This window comes from Tamandua tetradactyla, chromosome 15, assembly GCF_023851605.1.
Source record: "Tamandua tetradactyla isolate mTamTet1 chromosome 15, mTamTet1.pri, whole genome shotgun sequence".
Lineage (NCBI taxonomy): Eukaryota > Metazoa > Chordata > Mammalia > Pilosa > Myrmecophagidae > Tamandua > Tamandua tetradactyla.
This window is the reverse complement of record NC_135341.1, coordinates 56623452-56648900: the sequence shown is the minus strand read 5'-3', so window position 1 is coordinate 56648900 and position 25449 is coordinate 56623452. Positions and strand designations below refer to the sequence as shown.

At 36.6% G+C, this 25449-nt stretch overlaps 1 protein-coding gene across 4 annotated transcripts in view; it reads left to right on the top strand.

The window, feature by feature from the left end:
* The window catches only part of STT3B (STT3 oligosaccharyltransferase complex catalytic subunit B), a 162540-nt gene that overhangs the window by 25409 nt on the left and 111682 nt on the right, over nucleotides 1–25449 (top strand). For 3 of the 4 annotated variants that reach the window (XM_077129923.1, XM_077129924.1, XM_077129926.1), the window contains exons 2-3: nucleotides 19618–19726; nucleotides 23285–23572. In XM_077129923.1, coding sequence (XP_076986038.1) covers nucleotides 19618–19726; nucleotides 23285–23572 — 397 coding nt within the window. Of the gene's footprint in view, nucleotides 1–6645; nucleotides 6781–19617; nucleotides 19727–23284; nucleotides 23573–25449 lie in introns of those variants that run through there. The other variant, XM_077129925.1, reaches the window with a different exon arrangement.

Genomic DNA, 25449 nt, shown 5'->3' with positions numbered 1-25449 from the left:
TAGTTAAGGCTTAGGAGGAGGGTTTTTTTGAATTAGGTCTTGAAAGTTAGGTGTGGGAGGGTATGGAAGGAGGGGGTTATGTTCTTTAGGTATCTAATCAAGAACCAGTTTAGAAATATAAGGTGAGAAAAAGGTAGGCAGGGGCCATTTTAGGACTTCTTTACTCAGGGTGGAGACTACTTTCAGATTCAAGATTTTACTTGAGGAGTGAACAAATTAACCTGCACCTGACAAATTTTTGGCTTTTTTTTTTTCCCCTGGAAAGAGAGGGAGGAAGACCAAAAAAAAAAAGTCTTTATGGACTTTTCCTCTTCCTTTCTGAATATGTGAATAATTTAAAAAATTTTTTTTAAATTTTTATTCTGGTAACATATATACAACTTAAAATTTCATTCCAGATACACATTTATTGGTATTAATTACATTCACAATATTGTGTCACCATTACCACCATCCATTACCAAAACTTTTCCAACAGCCTGATGAATACTTTTTTGTAACTTGTTGGTAACAAATAAATTGATTTTTTTAAAGAATTAAAGAGAAATTGAGGATTAAAATAAGCCAAATGTGATTTTTATATTAAAGGAAAAGAAACAATCATATTTAAAATTACTGTGGAATTAGAAAGTTCTTGTAACAGAAGGAAGAAGAGATTTAGGACTAATAATTGTCAAACTTTAAATCCCATAATTTGTTCAAATCAAAATAGGAATAGATGACTATGGTGATGATTATTATTTAAAGTGTGTGTTTCTTGAGAGATATTGTAATAATGGACAAAGGTATCAACTTGTTAACAGGTTTTCCTTTATCCATCCTACCTCCCTCTTTTTCCCTCCTCCTCCCCTCTCTCTGTTTTTTCATGAGAACTGTCTTTGCTTTATACCAGATGAGTTATTTGGCCTATGTATAACATGTATTTTATAAAGGTGAACTGGCCTTTTAAATAAAATAGAAATTCCCACTTACCTGTTTTATTCCTCATAAATAAAAATGTTTAAAGTGTGAAGGAGAAACGTTTCTAAACAATTCTGTGTAGAAAAAATACTTTCCTATCCTCTCCTTTCCATTTTTTTTTTTTTTTTTTTTTTTGCATGCTGTTTATCACAGGGTCACATTTCATTCTTTTTCCATGTGAGCGTCCTGTTAGTGCAGCACCATTTGTTGAATTTTTATTTGGTTCTTTCCTTGTTTGTTTATTCGGAAAGTGCATGGGCTAGGAATTGAACCTGGGTCTCTACATGGCAGGAACTAGCCTTACACCCCCTCTCCCTTCCCTTTTTGATACATTGAGTATTTTGTAATTGATAGCAGACATTATTTTCATGCTATCATTAAACATTCTCCCAAAGTAGTTCTTTTAACATTATGTGGCGATGAGAAGCAGGGGTTGGGGTAAAAACAAATTTGTGATAGATGGAGGAGGAAGGCAGGATTGCAAGCCTTCTGGAAAATAAAGTATACCCATGCTTACTCATACTTTTATAAGATGAAAAGTAGTCTTTGGGGAATAAAGTTTACTGAGAAGAAATTATAGTTTACTGAGAAGAGTTTGGTTAGTTAAAGCCTGACAGGGGTTGAATTGATTAATAAAGTATATGAGCGGCCCCAAGAAAGGAAGAAAATTGAGGATGAGAGATGGGGACCATTGCTTTTTTTCTCCTTTGTGAAAGTGCTTGTTGGAGGATTTGGTAAAAAAGCATTTTGTAGATTATGTGTGATACTTAGACTGCGAAGATGATGATGTTATTGGTCAGACAGTGCTCAATAAAGGTTTCTGACCACAATTACTTAAAAGGTAATGTTTGTACCCAAGAGTTGAACAAAGATATACTAGACTTCTCTGTCCTATTGTTACCAAATAACTTAAGAAAGGGCATAAGCTATAAGGTTCAGAGTTGCATCTTACATCTTAAGAGAACTATGCCAATGTTTTTTGTTGGGTTTTTTTTTGGCTTGGGCAGGGCACTGGGAATTGAACCTGGGTCTCCAGCATGGCAGGCAAGAATTCTGCCACTGAGCCACTGTTGCACCCCCCCATGCCAATGTTTTATATATATGTATGGCATATAATGTAAAGACATATGCCAGTAACTTTCAAACACATTTTTTTTTAGCTTTGGGACACCTTCCTTCAAGGAAGAATTTATAAGAGCTCAGTATATATAAAACAGAACAGTGTGGATTAAATATGATGATGCTCCCATTCTGTTCAAAAGTGCATATCCTACTCTGCTGCTCCATTCTCTTCTGAAAAATAGTCTATTTGGAATCATCTTGTAATAGTGCTTTAGAATGTCGAAGCTGACCTTAGTCTAATCATCTATAAATGGGTATAGTATTCTACCTCAGAGTTTTTTGTGATGATTCCATGAAAAAGGTTCTTATCACAGTACCCCCAAAATAGTAACAACTTTTTGAAATGATAATTATAAATAAATACTGCTCCAAATGCATCTCGTTACCACTCTCCCTTTTGGCTTTCTAAACACACAAACTGCCACTTCCGGGTCTTTTGATGCTCTGTGTTAAGCAATCGCTACCTTTTCACCCCACTTTACTCTCTTTTTTAACCCTTTTGATTTTCTCCAAAGCCCTTATCTCAGTCTATAATTATCTGGTTTGTGTTTATTGTGTGCAAGATCCAGGAGGGCAGAGACCTTGCCTGTCCTTTTCACTGCTCTATTCCGAGTGCCTAGAGACCTAGTTACGCATTAGTTGCTCAAAGAATATTTATTTATTTATTTTAAGATAACATACATACATGAACATTCTTACTGTATGGTAATTTCATTCTTGGTATATAATCAGTACCTCACAATATCATCACATAGTTTTATATTCATCATCATTATCATTTGTTAGAACATTTGCATAAATTCAGCAAAAGAAATGAAAAAAATTCATACATACCATACCCCTTACCCCTCCCTCTCATTGACTGTTAGTATTTCCATCTACCCAATATATTTTAGCCTTTGTTTCCTCTATTTTTTTCCTATACCCCTTACCACTCCCTTTCATTGATTGCTAGCACTTCAATCTACTAAATTTATTTTAACATTTGTTCCCCCTATTATTTACTCATTTTTAATCCATATGTTTTACTCATCTGTCCATAAGGTAGAAAAAAGGAGCATCAGACACAAGGTTTTCACAATCACACAGATATAGCAAAAGCTTTATCATTATACAGTCATCTTCAAGAAATATGGTTACTGGAACACAGCTTTACAACTCCAGGCACTTTCCTTCAGCCTCTCCATTATACCTTAACTAAAAAGGTGATATCTATATAATGCATAAGAATAACCTCCAGGATAACCTCTCAACTCTGAAATCTCAGCCATTGACACTTTATTTTGTCTCATTTCTGTCTACCCCCTTTTGGTCTAGAAGTTTTTCTCAGTCGCTTGATGCCTGAGTCCTAGCTCATTCTAGGATTTTTGTCCCACGTTGCCAGGGAGGTTTACATCTCTGGGAGTCATGTCCCACATAGAGACGGGAAGGTTAGTGAGTTTGCTTGTAGTGTTGGCTGAGCAACTTCTCTGGGAATGACTCTTAGGTGTAATTTAAGTAGGCTTAATCAAGTAGTATTTTTTAAAGTAAACTATTATCATCTTTTAAAATGAAAACCAAATTAATGGCAGGTGTAGAATACCCAGCCTTGTAGTTGCATATTTTAGTGTTTGTCAAAAAGTTTTTGTGAGGCTTGGAAGACAGACATGTCTTTATCCATAGGACATAGTCCTCAAGCTCTTAATTAGAGTCCATGTGTCTTTATTTTTGATAGAAAGTTAAGTTTAATCTGGTTTCTGAACTCAAAGCAAATTGGAATGTTGGGGTGATTCAAGGCTTTAAAGTCTGGCTTTAGGGGGAACCATCTTGACATGCAGTGCAATACGTGGTAAAATGTTCCACTACCCATCTTTACTCCCTTCAGCCCTACCTCTCTCTCCTCACTTACCTTCCTTTGCTATCTCTGTGCTCTTTATAATCTTTGATCAAAGCTTCTTGTTTCCCATTTCTTCGTTTTTCTTTCCTCCTTTTTTATTTCTGATTGACTCTCCTATATTTCTTGGATTTTATTTGCAAAGGCTAAACCATAAACAAAATGTGTGTTATATGAAAATAAGACTTGTGAACTGAATATTTATGATTTATGGATGTGGGGACATATTTTTCTCCTCACCCCACCCCCCAAATTTAGCTTGCTGTTTCAGTGCCGAAAGCTTTATTTTTCTTTTGTTTCCTGGTTAGTTCCCAGTCTGAATCTATTTTGTAAAGTGTGGTTTCTAAATTGCTGAGGTTTATTACTCTTTATCTGAAAATATGTTACTCTCATATATGAATAAGTATGTAATATAAAACTGAAAAGAATAGAACTCTTTTTCAGTCACTTATTTTGAGAAAATCATTTTAATGCTAGTGTTATGTAAAGCAACATTCTTTTTCTTTCCTCCCAGGAAAGTGTCAAATAGTAAAACCATAGTCGACTTAATTATATTTGCATGTATTGGTAGATGGTTTTAGAGAAATGACATACATGATTTATGGAAAAGGACTTAACTGGTGCTCAGGAAACTCGTGCTTATATTCAATGCTGTCTTTAGCCCATGTATTTGGGCTAGAGGTTTCTCTCATCTTTTTTTTATAAATGAACTGAAACTTATTTTTAAATTTATCTAATTCAAATCCTATACATGCTATATATTATGTTTCAAAAGCTAGTCATGGGTCTTGGGTCCTTGCAGGTTGGTCATGGTGTTATGACTAACAATATATTTATTGTTCTTTCACTTAATTTATTTTTAGTTTTCCTGTTACTCTTTCTGTATGATGCAGTGTCATATTTTTAATGAGGACAGAAAATGGTAATTATACATGCAAAATCCTTTTTCATTTCAGAGATTTCTTCTTGAAGATAGAAAGGCTTAGGTTAAAATTTTAGGGCTAGGTTCTATTTTTTTTTATCCTTTAAGAGAATACATTCTGTTATTTTGCTTCAATACATAATCATGAGGGTTTTTTGGTTGTCTTGTGTGTGTTTTTGCATACATTAGGTGTTTCAGTATAAAATAAGATGAAATAACAAATCTAAAACCAAATGTATCTTGTGGTTAGATCTCCAGTAAAATTCATAGAAGAAAATTGGCCAGACAGTTTTTAGTGGCTTCATTCCTTGCTCACAGAGGCCAGCCCTAATTTAGAAATGGATTGACAGTGTTGTTTTCCTAAGGAAAAAAAAAAGCAGTATATGCTAGAAAGCCTTTTAAGAAACTCATAGAGTTCTACTTAAGCTGTAGTATTTTTTAATACAATATTGTATCAATAGTTCTTTAAAAACCTAAGAAGTACAATTGTTTTTCCATAAATGATATTATAAAATTTACTCTCTTCTTGTTATCTTAGGAATCACATATACTTTTCTTGGCTTCTGAAGTGTTTGTTAGGGTGAAGAAGAAATAAACTAGGGGATTCTGCAAGGATAAAAATGGGAAGCTCTGTTGCTTCTCTACCAAGTTCTTTATTCCTATCTTTTTACTTTTCCCTTTTTTTTTTTTAATAGATACAGGGAAAGGCAGTTTAATAATGCAGGGTTTTTAAATAGTTAAAGGACCCTTGAGATATTACTCATATACATTGTAAAGTAAATAAGATTTAAATACTTTAGCTTCTTTGTAAGGGTGGGTCTCCAAGATATCTTTTAATTTGTAATATGGCTGTTTCTTCCTTCATAAAATTGAAAAATCAAATTTTACTCCTTCACCGCAGTTTTTCGTTATATCTTTAAACAATCAATTTATTTGTTACTCAAAAGTGATGAAATTATTTATATGCCCATCTCAAAAAATGAAAAATGTCTATATGGGACTTACTTTGTTTGTCTTGATAAGTTCTCCCCCACATCATTGAATTACTGGGTGGCTAGAGATTGGTATTGAGAATTGGGTGTGGGTGGGAGTCCTTAATTTATTTTTTAAAAAAACTTCTATGAAAATTTCAAATAAATCAGAAGTAGAGAGACGAACTCCTTATTTGTATCTATCACCTATATTTAATAGTTATATTTTCCTCATACTTGATTCAAAACAGTCCTCTCATTGCAGTTAAAATATTGAAAGTTGCTCTGGCAATATGATAAGAGAAAGAATATATGAGATTGAATGACTCCTAGCCCTGGGTACATCTTTCTCAGTCCACCCTAGTTTTATTTGAGAAACACTGTCATTTGTGTATGTGTGTTTATATCAAATTTCCAAAATAAAGTTTATATATAAATGTATTGTGTTGTGCCGCCTGTCATATAATTGTCATGTGTTCTACATGTATTAATTTTATTTATTAAAACATTATATACATATGTACTTGTACATGTATGTGAATGCTGATTAATTATCTATCAAGGAAAGTTTCAGGTATACATAAAAATAGAGGTAAAACTGTAATGAGCCTCCATGTATATAACGTCTAGCTTTAACAGTTGTCAATTTATGGTCATCTTGTTTTATCTTTCATAGTGCTATGTCCAGCCCCAAACTATTTAGATGTTTAAAAGAATATGCAAAAGAGCAGCTGGAGAAGGGACAGAGAAAAGACCAGGAGAGCGATATGGTCTTTTACACCATATAGGGAGGCCCTGGTTGAAAAAGCAGAAGAATTGAAACACAGAGAACTGGAGACCGGCCAGCTAGTGCAAGCATCCTAGTGTGTCCATTTCCAGATGGAAGCCCAGAGCTGTCAGGAGTGCACAGAAGGGGAGACGAGGACAAGGAAGTAAGCCAAGCCACGTTTCTTGAATACACTACCCTCATGTGCACTGCTCTGCCCGCAACTCTCTCCACACCACACGCACATGAACCCATCACCTGCCCCCACCCCATGCTCCAAGCACCCCATGCATCCCCATCCCACACCCCTATCTTGCACATGCCCACAAGCCTATCCCAGCCCTACCCACGTCTCCTACACAAGCACACAGTCTCGCCCCACCCCTCCTCTCCAGAGACCCGTGTATTTGCAGTCAGCTCCTTGACCCCCATCTCCCCCTCCCTGACCCCTGCAGGTAATCACCTGCTCATCAGGGCTGCAGGTGCTCACCTTAATACCCAGGCCATACCCACACCCAGCCCATACAGTCACCCACCCCCATCCAGCCCCCCAGATGCTTGCACACATCTGTGCCCACTCACACCAGGCCCCTTCAGCTGTGGGCAGGTGCTGACCAGTGCATCTGGGCTACACCCATCCCCAGCCCATGCAGGCACAATCCTACCCTGCTGCCTGAGCTCTGCGCATGTGCACATTAGTGCCCTCCACCCATCCCCCGTGACTCAGACCCATACACACCAGGGCCCTGCCCCTCACATCCACTTACTGACACTACCATGTCCTCCCTGCTAAACACCCATGTATCCAAGCACAGACCTCTTGATCCCTGCACCCAGTCCCCCATGCTCTGCACACGGACATGCCTTCGCCTCGCCTCACAGCACGAGTGCCCTTCTCCCACACCTGGCAAGATGTTCTTGGGCACATTTGTGCCGCATACACTCTCCCCTGCACAAGCAGGCACCCTACCCTACCCTACCCCACCCCACCGCTGTACCTGCACACCTGTACCAGGGCCCCGCCCACCTTGCATCACCCACACCTGACACATGTTCCACAACCTCTGTGACCTGTGCCTTTCCCCTAACCAGTGGCACATCCGCATCCTGGTCCCCCTGTGCTCCAGCTTCTGTGCCGTGCACCCCACACCCTGACATCCACTACCCACATGCTTCACATGCCCACCTGCAGCCTGCCCACATACCAGCCTCAGCATAGCTGCTCAGCACCCCCCATCTGCCTCTGTGTTCTCCACGCCACACCCTGCTCCTGCACTCCAAGAAGGCCTGCTTGAGCACCAGCATAGAGTCCCCATCAGTATAATCCTGTAGCATAACCTGTCACCACACTGTTGTGCCCCTCCGCACATCCCACATCCTGCTCCATACCCATCCTGCACATAAAAAGCTTTAGACTACTGAAGAAAATAAACATCCAAGTAACCATATCAAGATGTTTATGTGCTGCGAAGACAACAGAAGATCACTAACCATATGAAGAGGTACAGATACCGTCCAAACTAATGACCAAATTAAAACACTGAAGTAGACATAGACTTTGGAACAATTAATCTAAGATGTTCATATGAATGTACTAAATAAAATCAGTGGGATGGCTAATGACATAAAAGAGATAAAAAAGACACTAGAAGAGCATAAAGAGGAAGGGAGGATAAAATAAAATAAAATTCATGGCTGTAATGAGTTTCTGTGTTGATGGAACAAAGAGCTGACAAAGACCATGCTAAAATTGCAGGACCAAGAAAGAGGCTGAAACTAATGACTGATAGATACATTCAGTTTTTTATTATTTACTTTTAGGGAAAAGAGTATTTGTGTGGTCAATCCAAATGCCTTTTATATTTGCTTTAGGGAATGGGTTTTTAGTGCTGGTACTGAGGTATTCTGGAAATTTGCATATAATAATAAAAAAGGTAAGAGAAAACTAGATTAGACTTTGTGTAGTAACAATAGAATCTGTAATGTGTCATGTGCTGTCATCATAGATTTGGGTGCCTTCTTTTTAATTTTCATATATATAATGAAGAATGCAAACAATCATATATACTCAGCCTTGAATCAGAATTTTCTGTTAAATCTCAAACAAACTTATTCATCGTTTACTTGAGGGATATCATTTAACAGCATGGAAAACTTTAAAAATATATATCATTATTGTTTGACACTTATCTTAATGAGTCAGAATTTTTACAATTTTGTGAACTAAAACAAATTACAAAAATAAAATAGATGACATGGTTGTTATCATTGTAACTGGTCTGTAACCTTAAGTTTAAGGTTTTTGTGTTCAATGAAATAATATACTTGTTCTTATTGATTCCTTTATAAAGTGAATGTTAATACATGTTGTCTTAAACGTCTTTTTTTAAAAATACCCTTATTATTTGAGTTCATGAAGATTTGTTTCCAAAAAAGGTTCCACTCTTTAAAAATGTTTGAAAACCAGTAACTTAAATTCCATTTTGGAATTTTATATTGTAGATCTAAATTCATGATTTCGGTTAGTCACTCTTCAATAAAATTGTTTATTTGTATTTTCTATGAGGTAGGGACAAAATATTGCCTCTTATAGCAGAACTTTAAAAGTCTAAAATTTGTTGAATATAGTAGTCTTTAAGACATCTCTTTTTTTTTGACACAGTCAGAGGAATGTTTATTAATTTTAAAATTAAAATCTGAAAGAACCTAGAGACAAGTTATTAGAATTAATAAGCATTTTGCAAGGTTTTCAAAATCAGTTACAAAATCAATGGGAAATATCAACACGTTTCTTTATACATGTCAAATTTTAAAATATAAGATACTATTAAACATGAGAATAAATCTAAGGAAAGATGTCCAGGAACTCAAAGGTGAAATTGTACACTTTCTGGAGTGACATTAAAGAAAACCTAAATGAATGAAGAGATAAACTTTACAAATCAAATACTATAGTGAAATATCAACACAAACTCACCATTGTTGGCAAAGATTAAGAAATTTGATAATCCTGTGTTGATGAAGTTATTGAGCAACAAGAATTCTTGGCGTATGGTGTCCACTTTTAATTTATTTGTGTGTGTAGTTAGTTGTTACCTTAGCTATCACTCAGAGCAGCTAATTAGTTGAGTGTTGTATGTGTGAGTATGTGCACATGTGTGTGTGTAGAGGAAGTGAGTTGGGGCTACTAAGTTATGGGGCAGAAAAAGTTAGTGATTGCTATGACACTGAAAGTGCTAAATGAAATAAAAGAGTATGCTGCGCTTTATAGTCCCATTATTTTACTTCCAGGAGATAAGAGAGGAAAGTCCTGAAAGCATTCAGAAGCTCTTGTAGAGTGGTAGGTTGGAAACCTGGCCAGAACGTAGAATAGAAAAACTAATGACAGTTCAAGCAGGAGAAAGTTGACTGAACATCAGAAAGAATGGATATGCTGGAGTCAATAAGGAAGGTGTGGAGATCTTAAAGAAGACATTAGGAGTGACATGATCCTGGGGATAAAATAGAAGATTCTGTTTACATTTTATTTAGTTTTTAGATAGTTTAGTTAGGTTTTCAATAGAATCTTAAATAATTTAATTTGTTTTAACTCTAATTCTGCCCTCAGGCTTCAACCTCAGAAAGCTTAGTCAAGTTGATCTTTATTATATTTAACTCTATGTCCATTTACAGTTGGCATTAGGTGGCAATCTGGGAAGCTATCTTGATTGTATCTCATTTCCATTTAAAATGGGTGGGATGTTGAATTTGAGGGGCCTTTGTGACATTCAAGAATTAATACCATGTAGATAATTAGACGGTATGCATTTGGAAATGAGAAGATACAGGTAGGAGATAATAGTGAATCATGGGCATTGTGCTGGTTTGAAACGATGTACGTACTCTAGAAAAACCATGTTTTAATCCTAATCCCATTTTGTAAAGGCAACCGTTTCTTCTAATCCCTATTCAGTACTGCATGCTTGAAACTGTAATTAGATCATCTCACCAGCGATGTGATTTAATCAAGAGTGGTTGTTAAACTGGATTAGGTTGAGGCATGTCTCCACCCATTTGGGTGGGCCTTGATTAATTTCTGAAGTCTTATAAAAGGAAACATTTTGGAGAATGAGAGATTTGGAGAGAGCAGAGAAGAATGACATAGCCACGAGAAGCAGAGAGTCCATTAACCAGCAAACTTTGGAGATAAAGAAGGAAAACTCCCAGGGAGCTTCATGAAACAGGAAGCCAGGAGAGAAAGCTAGCAGCTGATACCATGTTTGCTGTGTGCCCTTCCAGATGAGAGAGGAGCCCTGACTGTGTTCACCATGTGCCTTTCCAGATGAGAAAGAAACTCTGACTGTGTTTGCCATGTGCCCTTCCACTTCAGAGAGAAAACCTGAAATACACTGGCCTTCTTGAATCAAGGTATCTTTCCCTGGATGCCTTAGATTGGACATTTCTATAGATTTGCTTTAACTGGGACATTTTCTCAGCATTAGAACTGTAAACTAGCAGCTTATTAAATTCCCCCTTTTAAAAAGCCATTCCATTTCTGGTATATTGCATTCTGGCAGCTAGCAATCTAGAAAAGGCATACTGCTAATAATTGAAGACCTGGGTATGACAGACTGACATCTCTTGGGGAGAGATTTTAGATGAGCTAATGAGAGGATCTGAGGTAGAGGAGACTGCTTGTACAAAAAGCTGAGAAGGGGTAACTAGAGAAGTTGGGGTAGGGGATGATGAGGAGTCAGTAGTCTGTTGTCATAAAAGCCAATGTAAGAGAGTGATTGATCAAAGAGGGAAAGGGCAAGAATTAATATAAAATGAAAACTTAAAAATGTCTCTCAGGAAAATGTTTAGATTATGAAGTTGCAATCACATGCATGGTTTGAAAGGATGTATGGACCCTAGAAAAGCCATGTTTTAATCTAAATCCCTTTTCATAAAGGCAGAATAACCCCTATTCAGTACTGTATATTTGAAACTAATCAGATCATCTCCCTGGAGATGTGATTTAATCAAGAGTGGTTGTTAAACTGGATTAGGTGATGACATGTCTCCACCCATTTGGGTGGGTCTTGTTAAGTTTCTGGAACCCTATAAAAGAGGAAACATTTTGAAGAATGAAAGAGATTCAGAGAGAGCAGAGCAGACCAACATAACCATGAGAAGCAGAGTCCACCAGCCAGTGACCATTGGAGATGAAGAATGAAAATGCCTCCTGGGGAGCTTCATGAAACAGGAAGCCAGGAGAAAAAGCTAGAGATGATGCCGTGTTTGCCATGTGCCCTTCCAGTTGAGAGAGGAACCCTGACTGTGTTCACCATGTGCCTTTCCAAATGAGAGAGAAACTGACTGTGTTCACCATGTGACTTGTCACTTGAGAGAGAAACCCTGAACTTCATCGGCCTTCTTGAATCAAGGTATCTTTCCCTGGATGCCTTAGATTGGACATTTCTATAGACTTGCTTTAAGTGGGACATTTTCTCAGCCTTAGAACTATATACTAGCAACCGATTAAATAAATTCCCCCTTTTAAAAGCCATTCCATTTCTGGTATATTGCATTCTGACAGCTAGCAAACTAGAACAACATGGTTCCTACTTTTCAAAACATATTATTAATAATCCTTTGGAGTTGGTTTTTTACAATGAAAAATTAGGTAAAAAATGTAAAATCTTGATTCTTGCTAAAATACTAAATCTCTTCCATTAAAATATTTTCTGAAGTTTTGGGAGTGTTACTTTTCCTACTGTGTACTTAACTGGTGATCGCTTCCTTGTGCAGTTTGTAAATTTTGTTTATGAGCTCACCTGGGTCTCGCAAGAGTTGTTTTTTTGGTTTTTGTTTGTTTCTAGTTAATTCGGGTAGTTTAGACTTTTAAAAAATTTTTTTTTATTAATTAACGGAAAAAAAGAAATTAACCCAACATTTAGAAATCATACCATTCTACATATGCATTCAGTAATTAACATCATCACATAGATGCATGATCATCGTTTCTTAGTACATTTGCATCGGTTTAGAAGAACTAGCAACACAACAGAAAAAGATATAGAATGTTAATATAGAGAAAAAAAATAAAAGTAATAATAATAGTAAAAAAAAAAAACCTATAGCTCAGATGCAGCTTCATTCAGTGTTTTAACATGATTACTTTACAATTAGGTATTATTGTGCTGTCCATTTTTGAGTTTTTGTATCTAGTCCTGTTGCACAGTCTGTATCCCTTCAGCTCCAATTACCCATTATCTTACCCTGTTTCTAACTCCTGCTGGACTCTGTTACCAATGACATATTCCAAGTTTATTCTCGAATGTCGGTTCACATCAGTGGGACCATACAGTATTTGTCTTTTAGTTTTTGGCTAGACTCACTCAGCATAATATTCTCTAGGTCCATCCATGTTATTACATGCTTCATAAGTTTATCTTGTCTTAAAGCTGCATAATATTCCATCGTATGTATATACCACAGTTTGTTTAGCCACTCTTCTGTTGATGGAGATTTTGGCTGTTTCCATCTCTTTGCAATTGTAAATAACGCTGCTATAAACATTGGTGTGCAGATGTCCGTTTGTGTCTTTGCCCTTAAGTCCTTTGAGTAGATTCCCAGCAATGGTATTGCTGGGTCGTATGGCAATTCTATATTCAGCTTTTTAAGGAACCACCAAATTGCCTTCCACGGTGGTTGCACCCTTTGACATTCCCACCAACAGTGAATAAGTGTGCCTCTTTCTCCGCATCCTCTGCAGCACTTGTCATTCTCTGTTTTGTTGATAATGGCCATTCTGGTGGGTGTGAGATGATATCTCATTGTGGTTTTGATTTGCATTTCTCTAATGGCCAGGGACATTGAGCATCTCTTCATGTGCCTTTTGGCCATTTGTATTTCCTCTTCTGATAGGTGTCTGTTCAAGTCTTTTTCCCATTTTGTAATTGGGTTGGCTGTCTTTTTGTTGTTGAGTTGAACAATCTCATTATAAATTCTGGATACTAGACCTTTATCTGATATGTCATTTCCAAATATTGTCTCCCATTGTGTAGGCTGTCTTTCTACTTTCTTGATGAAGTTCTTTGATGCACAAAAGTGTTTAATTTTGAGGAGTTCCCATTTATTTATTTCCTTCTTCAGTGCTCTTGCTTTAGGTTTAAGGTCCATAAAACCGCCTCCAATTGTAAGTTTCATAAGATATCTCCCTACATTTTCCTCTGTTTTATGGTCTTAGACCTAATGTTTAGATCTTTGATCCATTTTGAGTTAACTTTTGTATAGGGTGTGAGAGATGGGTCTTCTTTCATTCTTTTGCATATGGATATCGAGTTCTCTAGGCACCATTTATTGAAGAGACTGTTCTGTCCCAGGTGAGTTGGCTTGACTGCCTTATCAAAGATCAAATGTCCATAGATGAGAGGGTCTATATCTGAGCACTCTATTCGATTCCATTGGTCGATATATCTATCTTTATGCCAATACCATGCTGTTTTGACCACTGTGGCTTCATAATATGCCTTAAAGTCAGGCAGCGCGAGACCTCCAGCTTCGTTTTTTTTCCTGAAGATGTTTTTAGCAATTCGGGGCACCCTGCCCTTCCAGATAAATTTGCTTATTGGTTTTTCTATTTCTGAAAAATGAGTTGTTGTGATTTTGATTGGTATTGCATTGAATCTGTAAATCAATTTAGGTAGGATTGACATCTTAACTATATTTAGTCTTCCAATCCATGAACACGGTATGCCCTTCCATCTATTTAGGTCTTCTGTGATTTCTTTTAACAGTTTTTTGTAGTTTTCTTTATATATGTTTTGTGTCTCTTTAGTTAAATTTATTCCTAGGTATTTCATTCTTTTAGTTACAATTGTAAATGGGATTCGTTTCTTGATTTCCCCCTCAGCTTGTTCATTACTAGTGTATAGAAATGTTACAGATTTTTGAATGTTGATCTTGTAACCTGCTACTTTGCTGTACTCATTTATTAGCTGTAGTAGTTTTGTTGTGGATTTTTCCGGGTTTTCGACGTATAGTATCATATCGTCTGCAAACAGTGATAGTTTTACTTCTTCCTTTCCAATTTTGATGCCTTGTATTTCTTTTTCTTGTCTAATTGCTCTGGCTAGAACCTCCAACACAATGTTGAATAATAGTGGTGATAGTGGACATCCTTGTCTTGTTCCTGATCTTAGGGGGAAAGTTTTCAATTTTTCCCCATTGAGGATGATATTAGCTGTGGGTTTTTCATATATTCCCTCTATCATTTTAAGGAAGTTCCCTTGTATTCCTATCTTTTGAAGTGTTTTCAACAGGAAAGGATGTTGAATCTTGTCAGATGCCTTCTCTGCATCAATTGAGATGATCATGTGATTTTTCTGCTTTGATTTGTTGATATGGTGTATTACATTAATTGATTTTCTTATGTTGAACCATCCTTGCATACCTGGGATGAATCCTACTTGGTCATGATGTATAATTCTTTTAATGTGTTGTTGGATACAATTTGCTAGAATTTTATTGAGAATTTTTGCATCTATATTCATTAGAGAGCTTGGTCTGTAGTTTTCTTTTTTTGTAATATCTTTGCCTGGTTTTGGTATGAGGGTGATGTTGGCTTCATAGAATGAATTAGGTAGTTTTCCCTCCACTTCCATTTTTTTGAAGAGTTTGAGGAGAGTTGGTACTAATTCTTTCTGGAATGTTTGATAGAATTCAGATGTGAAGCCGTCTGGTCCTGGACTTTTCTTTTTAGGAAGCTTTTGAATGACTAATTCAATTTCTTTACCTGTGATTGGTTTGTTGAGGTCATCTATGTCTTCTTGAGTCAAAGTTGGTTGTTCATGTCTTTCCAGGAACCCGTCCATTTCCTCTAAATTGTTGTATTTATTAGCGTAAAGTTGTTCATAGTATCCTGTTATTACCTCCTTTATTTCTGTGAGGTCAGTAGTTATGTCTCCTCTTCCATTTCTGATCTTATTTATTTGCATCCTCTCTCTTCTTCTTTTTGTCAATCTTGCTAAGGGCCCATCAATCTTATTGATTTTCTCATAAAACAAACTTCTGGCCTTATTGATTTTCTCTATTGTTTCCAATTTCATTTATTTCTGCTCTAATCTTTGTTATTTCTTTCCTTTTGCTTGCTTTGGGATTAGTTTGCTGTTCTTTCTCCAGTTCTTCCAAGTGGACAGTTAATTCCTGCATTTTTGCCTTTTCTTCTTTTCTGATGTAGGCATTTAGGGCAATACATTTCCCTCTTAGCACTGCCTTTGCTGCGTCCCATAAGTTTTGATACGTTGTGTTTTCATTTTCATTCGCCTCGAGGTATTTGCTAATTTCTCTTGCAATTTCTTCTTTGATCCACTCGTTGTTTAAGAGTGTGTTGTTTAGCCTCCATGTATTTGTGAATTTTCTGGCACTCGGCCTATTATTGATTTTCAACTTCATTCCTTTATGATCCGAGAAAGTGTTGTGTATGATTTCAATCTTTTTAAATTTGTTAAGACTTGCTTTGTGACCCAGCATATGGTCTATCTTTGAGAATGATCCCTGAGCACTTGAGAAAAAGGTGTATCCTGCTGTTGTGGGATGTAATGTCCTATAAGTGTCTGTTAAGTCTAGCTCATTTATAGTAATATTCAGATTCTCTATTTCTTTATTGATCCTCTGTCTAGATGTTCTGTCCATTGATGAGAGTGGTGAATTGAAGTCTCCAACTATTATGGTATATGAGTCTATTTCCCTTTTCAGTGTTTGCAGTGTATTCCTCACGTATTTTGGGGCATTCTGGTTCGGTGCGTAAATATTTATGATTGTTATGTCTTCTTGTTTAATTGTTCCTTTTATTAGTATATAGTGTCCTTCTTTGTCTCTTTTAACTGTTTTACATTTGAAGTCTAATTTGTTGGATATTAGTGTAGCCACTCCTGCTCTTTTCTGGTTGTTATTTGCATGAAATATCTTTTCCCAACCTTTCACTTTCAACCTATGTTTATCTTTGGGTCTAAGATGTGTTTCCTGTAGACAGCATATAGAAGGATCCTGTTTTTTAATCCATTCTTCCAATCTATGTATTTTGATTGGGGAATTCAGTCCATTAACATTTAGTGTTATTACTGTTTGGATAATATTTTCCTCTAACATTTTGCCTTTTGTATTATATATATCATATCTGATTTTCCTTCTTTGTACACTCTTCTCCATACCTCTCTCTTCTGTCTTTTCGTATCTGACTCTAGTGCTCCCTTTAGTATTTCTTGCAGAGCTGGTCTCTTGGTCACAAATTCTCTCAGTGACTTTTTGTCTGAGAATGTTTTAATTTCTCCCTCATTTTTGAAGGACAGTTTTGCTGGATATAGGAGTCTTGGTTGGCAGTTTTTCTCTTTTAGTAATTTAAATATATCATCCCACTGTCTTCTAGCTTCCATGGTTTCTGCTGAGAAATCTACACATAGTCTTATTGGGTTTCTGTTGTATGTGATGGATTGTTTTTCTCTTGCTGCTTTCAAGATCCTCTCTTTCTCTTTGACCTCTGACATTCTAACTAGTAAGTGTCTTGGAGAACGCCTATTTGGGTCTAATCTCTTTGGGGTGCGCTGCACTTCTTGGATCTGTAATTTTAGGTCTTTCATAAGAGTTGGGAAATTTTCAGTGATAATTTCTTCCATTAGTTTTTCTCCTCCTTTTCCCTTCTCTTCTTGTGGGACACCCACAACACGTATATTTGTGCGGTTCATATTGTCCTTGAGTTCCCTGATACCCTGTTCAAATTTTTCCATTCTTTTCCCGATAGTTTCTGTTTGTTTTTGGAATTCAGATGTTCCATCCTCCAAATCACTAATTCTATCTTCTGTGTCTTTAAATCTATCATTGTAGGTATCCATTGTTTTTTGCATCTTTTCTACTTTATCCTTCACTTCCATAAGTTCTGTGATTTGTTTTTTCAGTTTTTCTTTTTCTTCTTTTTGTTCAGCCCATGTCGTCTCCTTGCCCTGCCTCAAGTTATCGATTTCGTTTTTGAAGAGGTTTTCCATTTCTGTTCGTATATTCAGCATTAGTTGTCTCAGCTCCTGTATCTCATTTGAACTATTGGTTTGTTCCTTTGACTGGGCTATATTTTCAATCTTCTGAGCATGGTCCGTTTTTTTCTGCTGGCGTCTGGGCATTTAGTCAGATTTCCCTGGGTGTTGGACCCAACAGTTTGGAAGGTTTTTCTGTGAAATCTCTGGGTTCTGTTTTTCTTATCCTGCCCAGTAGGTGGTGCTCGTGGCACACGTTTGTCTCACGTGTTTGGAAGGGATCCCCCCCGGTCACCGTTCTCCAAAGCCTGGCTATTTCCGATCCAATTCTCTCAGTTGGTCCGGGGAGCCGTGCGTGGTGGGGGCGCCCGCTGCCGCGGCTTGAGGGGACCCTGTGGCTCCTTTATTAATGCCCCTATTGGTGTTTGGTTGGACCCAGTCCCTGCCACTGTCAGAAATTCCTTCCTCTCCTTGGAGGGGTGCCGGTCGCCGGTTGCCGCGGCCCGGGGAACTCACCACTGTACCAGGAAGCCGCCCACGGGGGACGGGCGTCGGTCGCCGGCTGCCGCGGCCTGGGGAACTCGCCACCGGACCAGGAAGCCGCCCGCGGGGGAGGGGCGTCGGTCGCCGGCCACCGCGGCCTGGGGAACTCGACACCGGAGCACGAAGCCGCCTGCGGGGGAGGGGTGCCGGTTGCCAGCCACCGCGGCTTGGGTAGCCCTCTGATCCGAGACTCGTAGCCGGTCCAGCAAGCCGCCTGCAAAAGAGCGGTGCTGGCCACCGCGGCTTGGGAAACTTGCCTCTCTGAGACTCTCAGCCGGCCCGGGAAGGAGGGAGGGAGGAGCTCCAGCCGCCAGCGCCGCGGCTCGGGAGACCGCACGCCGCTCGGGGATCTCACCGCAGCAGAGTCTCGCAGTCAGTCTAACCAGTCCAGAATGGGGTACGCTGTGTGTCCATTCCCTGCCCTGGCCCCGGGAGCTGTTCTGCACTGTTTCTGTTCACCTAGTAGTTGCTCTGGAGGAGGAACTAAGACGCGCGTACCTTACCAAGCCGCCATCTTGGCCCCGCCTCCTAGTTTAGACTTTTTTCTTTTCTTTTTTTTTTTAATGTTAGTCTTGCCTTGGGGATTCCTTGTAAATTTAGAATCTACCCTTGTGCATGGTGCCAAGGATAAAAGTTTAGCTTTCTCATGTGAGATTTCCTCCCCTTCCCCCCTTGGGAAGAGATAAACTTTGTTACTTCCAAGATAGTAAGTAGATTGCTTTCATCCCCTTTTACAGAAGGGGCAGGCTTTGAGTTTGCTACTACGGTAAGTACTTCTGACATTTGGTGGTTTCCTTTCCCCCACCGCTGGCTGCTTTATACTATGGAATATCCCTGGAACTGCCCCCATGGTTTGTAATTTTCTTCTGCTTGCGTTTTGAGCTAAGATTTCTTTAATTTCGTTTCTTCTACTTTGTTTTTGTCTTTCAGGCATTAATGATAATTTCTCATTCCTTTTTAAGATTTTATTCTTTTCTGCAGTGCTGTTATGGTTTATTCACCTATGTATTTTCAGTGTTATTATAATTTGTTCTTTATTCCTGCAGTTTTTCCGGTTTTGGGGTTGGAGGTGATGATGTTATATTCCTTTTTCCAATTTGATGCTGTCTTTTGTCAGTGGTTCTTAAGTTTTTGACAGCAATGGTCTTCTTTGACCATTTGATGAATTCTGTGAACCCGCACCTTCCTTTTTATCCAAATTTATTCCCTTTTACCATCTGGACCCCAAGTGATGGCCAAACGTAAATTTGAGCATTACTTGTTTTATAGGGGTGGGTTTGGGGGGGATTGTTTTGTGGTTTTGTTTTGAGTTATATTAGAAATAGTTTTTTTTTAATGATCTGTTATTTAAGTTTGAGAAAAATTACTAAAAAAATTTATGTAGTTATAGAGCTAAATATAAAGGAAATCAGAGGTATTTCTTTCTATTAAACAGTTTTATAACATTCATTTCTTCCTCTTTCCTCTAGGTTTAACTATAGATCAACACATCATCTTGCGTCTCATGGGTTCTATGAATTTTTAAATTGGTTTGATGAAAGAGCATGGTATCCACTAGGAAGAATAGTAGGTGGTACTGTAAGTATATTAGTAATTATTTATGTTAATTAGAAAGTTTTATAGTTACTTGGTTAAATCATTTTAATTGCTAAGGTGATGATGGGGATTCTTGAAATCTTCGCATGATTAAGTTATTTTTGTGGATGATTAGCTAATATTTAATCTACTTAACTTTTTTGTTCTTGGCCCTTCCACCCCCACCTCCTGTCACCCATTTTTTAATTTCTTACTAAAAACTATTTCTGATAAGTGGTAAAGGCTGAATGGGGGGGATCTACTGTCACAGTGTATCACAAGTTCAAGTCATTTGTATGTTGTTTATTCTGTGGTAACCTGGCTGAAAAAATTGTTGTTTGGAAGAAGCTAGACATTTAAAATATTAAAACAATCAGATATTTCTAATTTTCCAGGTCCCAAATCTCCCCTAAATTATTGTAGGGTAGTTGAGTATTGATTATGGTTCATTTGGAATTCTAATGACCAGACGATGACATAGGGAAACTTTTTAGAATGTAGGTTGTAGTGAGAATTTTGAAGAGAGCTGAAGAGACAAGGCACCTGTTGTTGGGGAATGTTTAGTATTATTTATTCTTAACTTTTCCAGAAGTGTATCAGTTTAAATTTTTTAAACCCAAAGAGACTTTTGACTGTGTGTATTATCTCTATTACATTTCTTTTCCATTTTTCTAATTTCTGTCCCCTTCCACTTTCTTGAGTTTATTTTGATGTTCTTTTTCTGACTTGATTGTTTGCTCACTATTTTTTAATTTTTCTTTATTAACATTATAAAACTATAATTATATGCATTATAAACTATAAATTTCACACTAAACTCTGCTTTAGTCGCATTCCATAGTTTTTTTTCCTGGTATGCTGTGAGGTGGGTGTTACATTTCATTCTTTTCTATGTGAATATCCCATTATCACAGCACCATTTGTTGAAAAAAAATTTTTTTTGGGAGGGGGGAGTACATGGGCCAGAAATTGAACAATTTTTTTTTTTAACTTTTCATTCTCTTTTTTTTTTTTTTTTTCTTTTTTACATGGGCAGGCACCGGGAACCGAACCCGGGTCCTCTGGCATGGCAGGCAAGCATTCTTACCTGCTGAGCCACCGTGGCCCGCCCCGAACAAATTTTGATGTGTAGTTTTTTCATTCTTATTCAACTCAAAATAAATTTCCCCTTTGACAGATGGGTTATTTAGAATTATATTTAAATTCCAGCATAAGGGGATTTCCTGGGTAGCTTTTTGTTTTGTCTTCAAATAATTGTGGTTAAAAACAAATTTGTGCAATTTCAGTTCTTTGAAATTTATTGAGACTTGATTTGTGGCTTAGAAGTTAGCCTAATTTTGTAAATAATTCCCTCTGTGTTTGGAAAGAATTTTTTTGTTGTTGTTGAGTTTCTAGTCTGGAGCATCATCTTATTCTTGATGTAAATAGACACAAAGGCACAATGAGAATAGTTATGGTGGTCTTTCAGTGTACCAATAGAATTAGAGAAAGTTTTGGGTATTGAATGGTAAATGTGGTAGATGTTTATTTACCTGCATTTGTTATAGTACTAATCCTGTCATATACTTATTGTATTAATAATTGATGACTGTAGTTTGCTTCTTTGCTTTCTAACTTTTTGTCTTGAATTCATCCTCAATGGAGGATTGTTTTCTCTTAGACTCTGTGGGCCTTGCAATTTGGAATCATCCCTTTAATAATCTTATTTGCTTTTGCTGGGGTTTTTATATGTTTTATTGGCTTTAGGACACTATTTAGAGATTATTTCTCAGCTTGAAGTTTCTTATACCTAATGCTGTTATATAAATGGAGAACTCATATTCACACATGTGAATGAGTTTCCTATTTTTACTTTGTTTCTGTTCAAAGATTTAGAAGGAAGACAAACTTACTGTTTCCTTGATGCATAGGTAGAATTTATCTAGTCTAGTTTCATAGACTGGACCTCTGTTCTAGGCTCTGGCTTTGTTCTGGAAACTAGGCCTTCTTAGTGATTCCTATGTTGGGAGATAAACCCCCAGCCTTCAGTCCTTAAAATTTATGTAAGTTCTGTCCTCCTCCATCCCCACCCCTCCTGTTGGCCCCCATGACATCTGTACCTACTTTGAGATTCCTCTTCACTTTTGACATCTGGAGAATTCCCTTTGTTTTGAGCCTTGCTTTTTTTCAGACTTTTATTTGTTCAGGTCCTTTCATCCAGTATTTCTATGTATTTTGGCTATTTTTTGTGTGTCAGCTCAGTCTTCCATATTATTTAGATATATCGACTTATTTTGGGAGGTATTTTGAAATTTACTTTCACTTTCTTTGAAAATTATTGACAGAATCATACTCTGGCATAAGAAACATTCTGAAGTCTGGTCTGGAATGTGGAGTGGAACAAAGTTTCTATTTTTTAATAATGATGATGAATCACCCCACATCCTTTTTCTCTCTCTGTCCATCCCTCCCTCCTTCATGCATCCAATAGGTAATGAGCATCTATTTTGTGCCAGTCATTGTCCTGGATGCTAGGGGAAATTTTCCTACTGCTCTGGAGTTTATATTCTAGTGAAAGTGGGCAGTTTTTAGATAATACATAAAATAACTATGTAAATTGTATGTTGCATGGCGTTGAGTGCTCTAGAGAAAAAGTAGGGGACTAGGTAAGGATTTGTAATTTTAAATAGTTTTGTGGGAAAGGAAATTTACAGCAAATTACCTTTGTAGTTTCAATGATAGAGAAAAAAATGATCTTTCAGGATTTAGCTAAGGATGCAAATGTAAATGCACATTTTAATCACTGTAGAATAGCTCATAAAGTAATGTCCTATTTACTGTTCTTTGACTCATCTTCATCTTTACCTTTAATGTTACTCTCATTTAAGGTGAGGATGAGTAGCAGTATAACTATTAACTAGCCCCTTATAGTTTACTACTTCCCTTCCATCTCTAAGCACTTTAAGTGCATAAAAACTTTCATTTTTCCTAAAACATTGATCGTAAAATCTACCACCTGCCTACCTGGTCCTTCTTTGCCTAGCTAGAGAGCTTTACTTGCTTAATCTTGGGTTTGAAAGGAGGAAAGTTTTATTTATAAATACCACTTAAATAATTTTACACATAACTTTTCTTCATCTTCTGTCCTTTTTCTCATTCCCTTATTACACACAAAAGTATGGACAAAATTGAAGTGTATTCAAACCCCATACATGAGGATAACTTGACCAGGACCCTGTTTTGGAGTGAAGATAGGAAAAGAGAATGAGCAGGATCAGTAGAAAAATTATTTACTACAGTTTTCCATTATTATACATTTTCAATTTTAATCATTCCTACTTAATATTCTGTCTGACTTTCCCCCTTATATTTAAATATGTATCCCTCCATATATGAGCTTTTCCTTTAGTATCCAATCCATGAAGAACTTTTTCTTTTCTAGTGTACATGCAAGGCAAATAGATTAGAGGTCTTATTCTCAAGATTATTGCAAAGAATATGTAATAATAAAGAAGATATTATTTACTATTTCAGCTATTTCATTTTATATGCAATGATTACGTTTTCCATTTTTTTCCCTAGGTTTACCCAGGCTTGATGATAACAGCTGGCCTTATTCATTGGATTTTAAATACACTGAACATAACAGTTCATATAAGAGATGTGTGTGTGTTCCTTGCACCAACTTTTAGCGGCCTTACATCTATATCTACTTTTCTGCTCACTAGAGAACTTTGGAACCAAGGAGCAGGACTTTTAGCTGCTTGTTTTATTGCTATTGTACCAGGTTATATATCTCGGTCAGTAGCTGGATCCTTTGATAATGAAGGCATTGCAATTTTTGCACTTCAGTTCACTTACTACTTGTGGGTAAGTAATATTGAATGATTTGCTTCTATTAATAACTGTCATGTTTCTGCTGAAATGCTGTGTTTTATTATCTAAGGTATAAAGTTTAGCCCCACATTTGTCTATATCACTTATAGTTGAATACAGATTGCTGTTACTGTTGAAGTAAATTTAATAATTGATAACATTTAAAAATATGTCATGCATTTTTTCCTTCTCTGTAGTTTTGTGTATATATGTATTTATTTTATATATCTTTACAGACATAAATAAAACTTGATTTTTGCAGTACTGTGAGGATTATATCATTTTTCCTATTTTGCAGATTATGATAATATTCTTACTTTACAAGTCATAGCTCCATAAAAGGGGCTGTCAAAAAACAAGCTGTTAATTTTTTTGTTTGTTTTAGCGGTAAGGGATAAGAAAATACTTAAGAAAGTTGAAATATAGTTCAGTGGCTTGGGATTTCAAATTTTGTTTTTGTAAATTAGCATTACTTATTTTGCTGTTACTAAGTTATTTAAACTTAATGTCTGTTTTTTTGACATGAACATGATGCTTTTTATAGGATCCTATTTAAAACTTACGTTATTTAGTCATTCTTAAAAAGTTTAGCTTTAGCTTATGCTAAATACTTTTCCAGTGATAGAAATTACTAAAATTAAAATTTTAATTAAGTATATTTTGGGGTAGCTAAAATATTTCGTTTGGAATTATTTTACATCTTTTAAAAGTATTGGCTAGTGGCTATTTTTGCTTTTGGCATAGAATTTTAGAGGATAATATTGTACTTAATTAATTTAGATAGTCTCTTAACTTGAGTTTAAGAGAAAAGAAATGACATTGATGGCAAGCAACAGGATGTTGCAAATGTTGCTATTATATTCATCAAAAAATGTTTAAAAATTCTTTGTTGTAAGTAGCCAAGAAAAACACTTTAAAAATATGTAATTTTTTAAATTATAAAGATATGCATGGATGTATAAATAAATGACAGTGTAATGACAAATGAAAAATACATTTCCATATAATATGTATGGTATATCCTTATATAAATTTTAAATGGTACAGACCATACTATATGTGTTGTTCATTTATACATGTTTATAATAAAAGTATAAAAATATGGTATATATTCTTCATATATAGCAACTTCTTTTTTTTTTTTTTTTTTTTTTTTTAAAGGAAAGACAGAGAGAAGGAAGGAAGGATAGAAGGAAGGAAGGAAGGAAGAAAGGGAAACATCTTTAAACATTTTCTTGTTTTATTGTATTTTGTTTTTCCGTTTTTTGTTACATGGGCTGGGGCCGGGAATCGAACCGAGGTCCTCCGGCATAGCAGGCAAGCACTTTGCCCGCTGAGCCACCGCGGCCCGCCCTATAGCAACTTCTTGATAGTGGTTATCCCTGAGGAGGGTGGTTAATATTGGGGAAGTGATATGGAGGATTAAACTATATATATATAGTTTTTTTTTAATAAAACCGCCTAAAGCAAATACATGGTATTTCATTAGCATATGTAAGGCTGAATAACTCTTATATTATTCTCTGCTTGCTGTTTGTTTAAATATTTTGTGATAAAATTTTAAAGTCCCTCTCAAAATTCCAACAACCTTCTTTGCAGACATGGAAAATTAATCATTAAATTTATATGGAAAGGTAAGAGGACCCAAATAGCTAAAGCCATCTTGAAAAACAATGAAATTGAAGGACTCTCACTTCATGATCTTAAAACTTATTATACAACCACCGTAATCAAAACAGCACAGTACTGGCACAAGGACAGACATATAGACCAATGGAATTGAATTGAGAGGTCAGAAATCAACCCTCACATTTATGGGCAGCTGACTTTTGACAAAGTGGCAAAGACCAGTCAACTGGGAAAGAATAGTC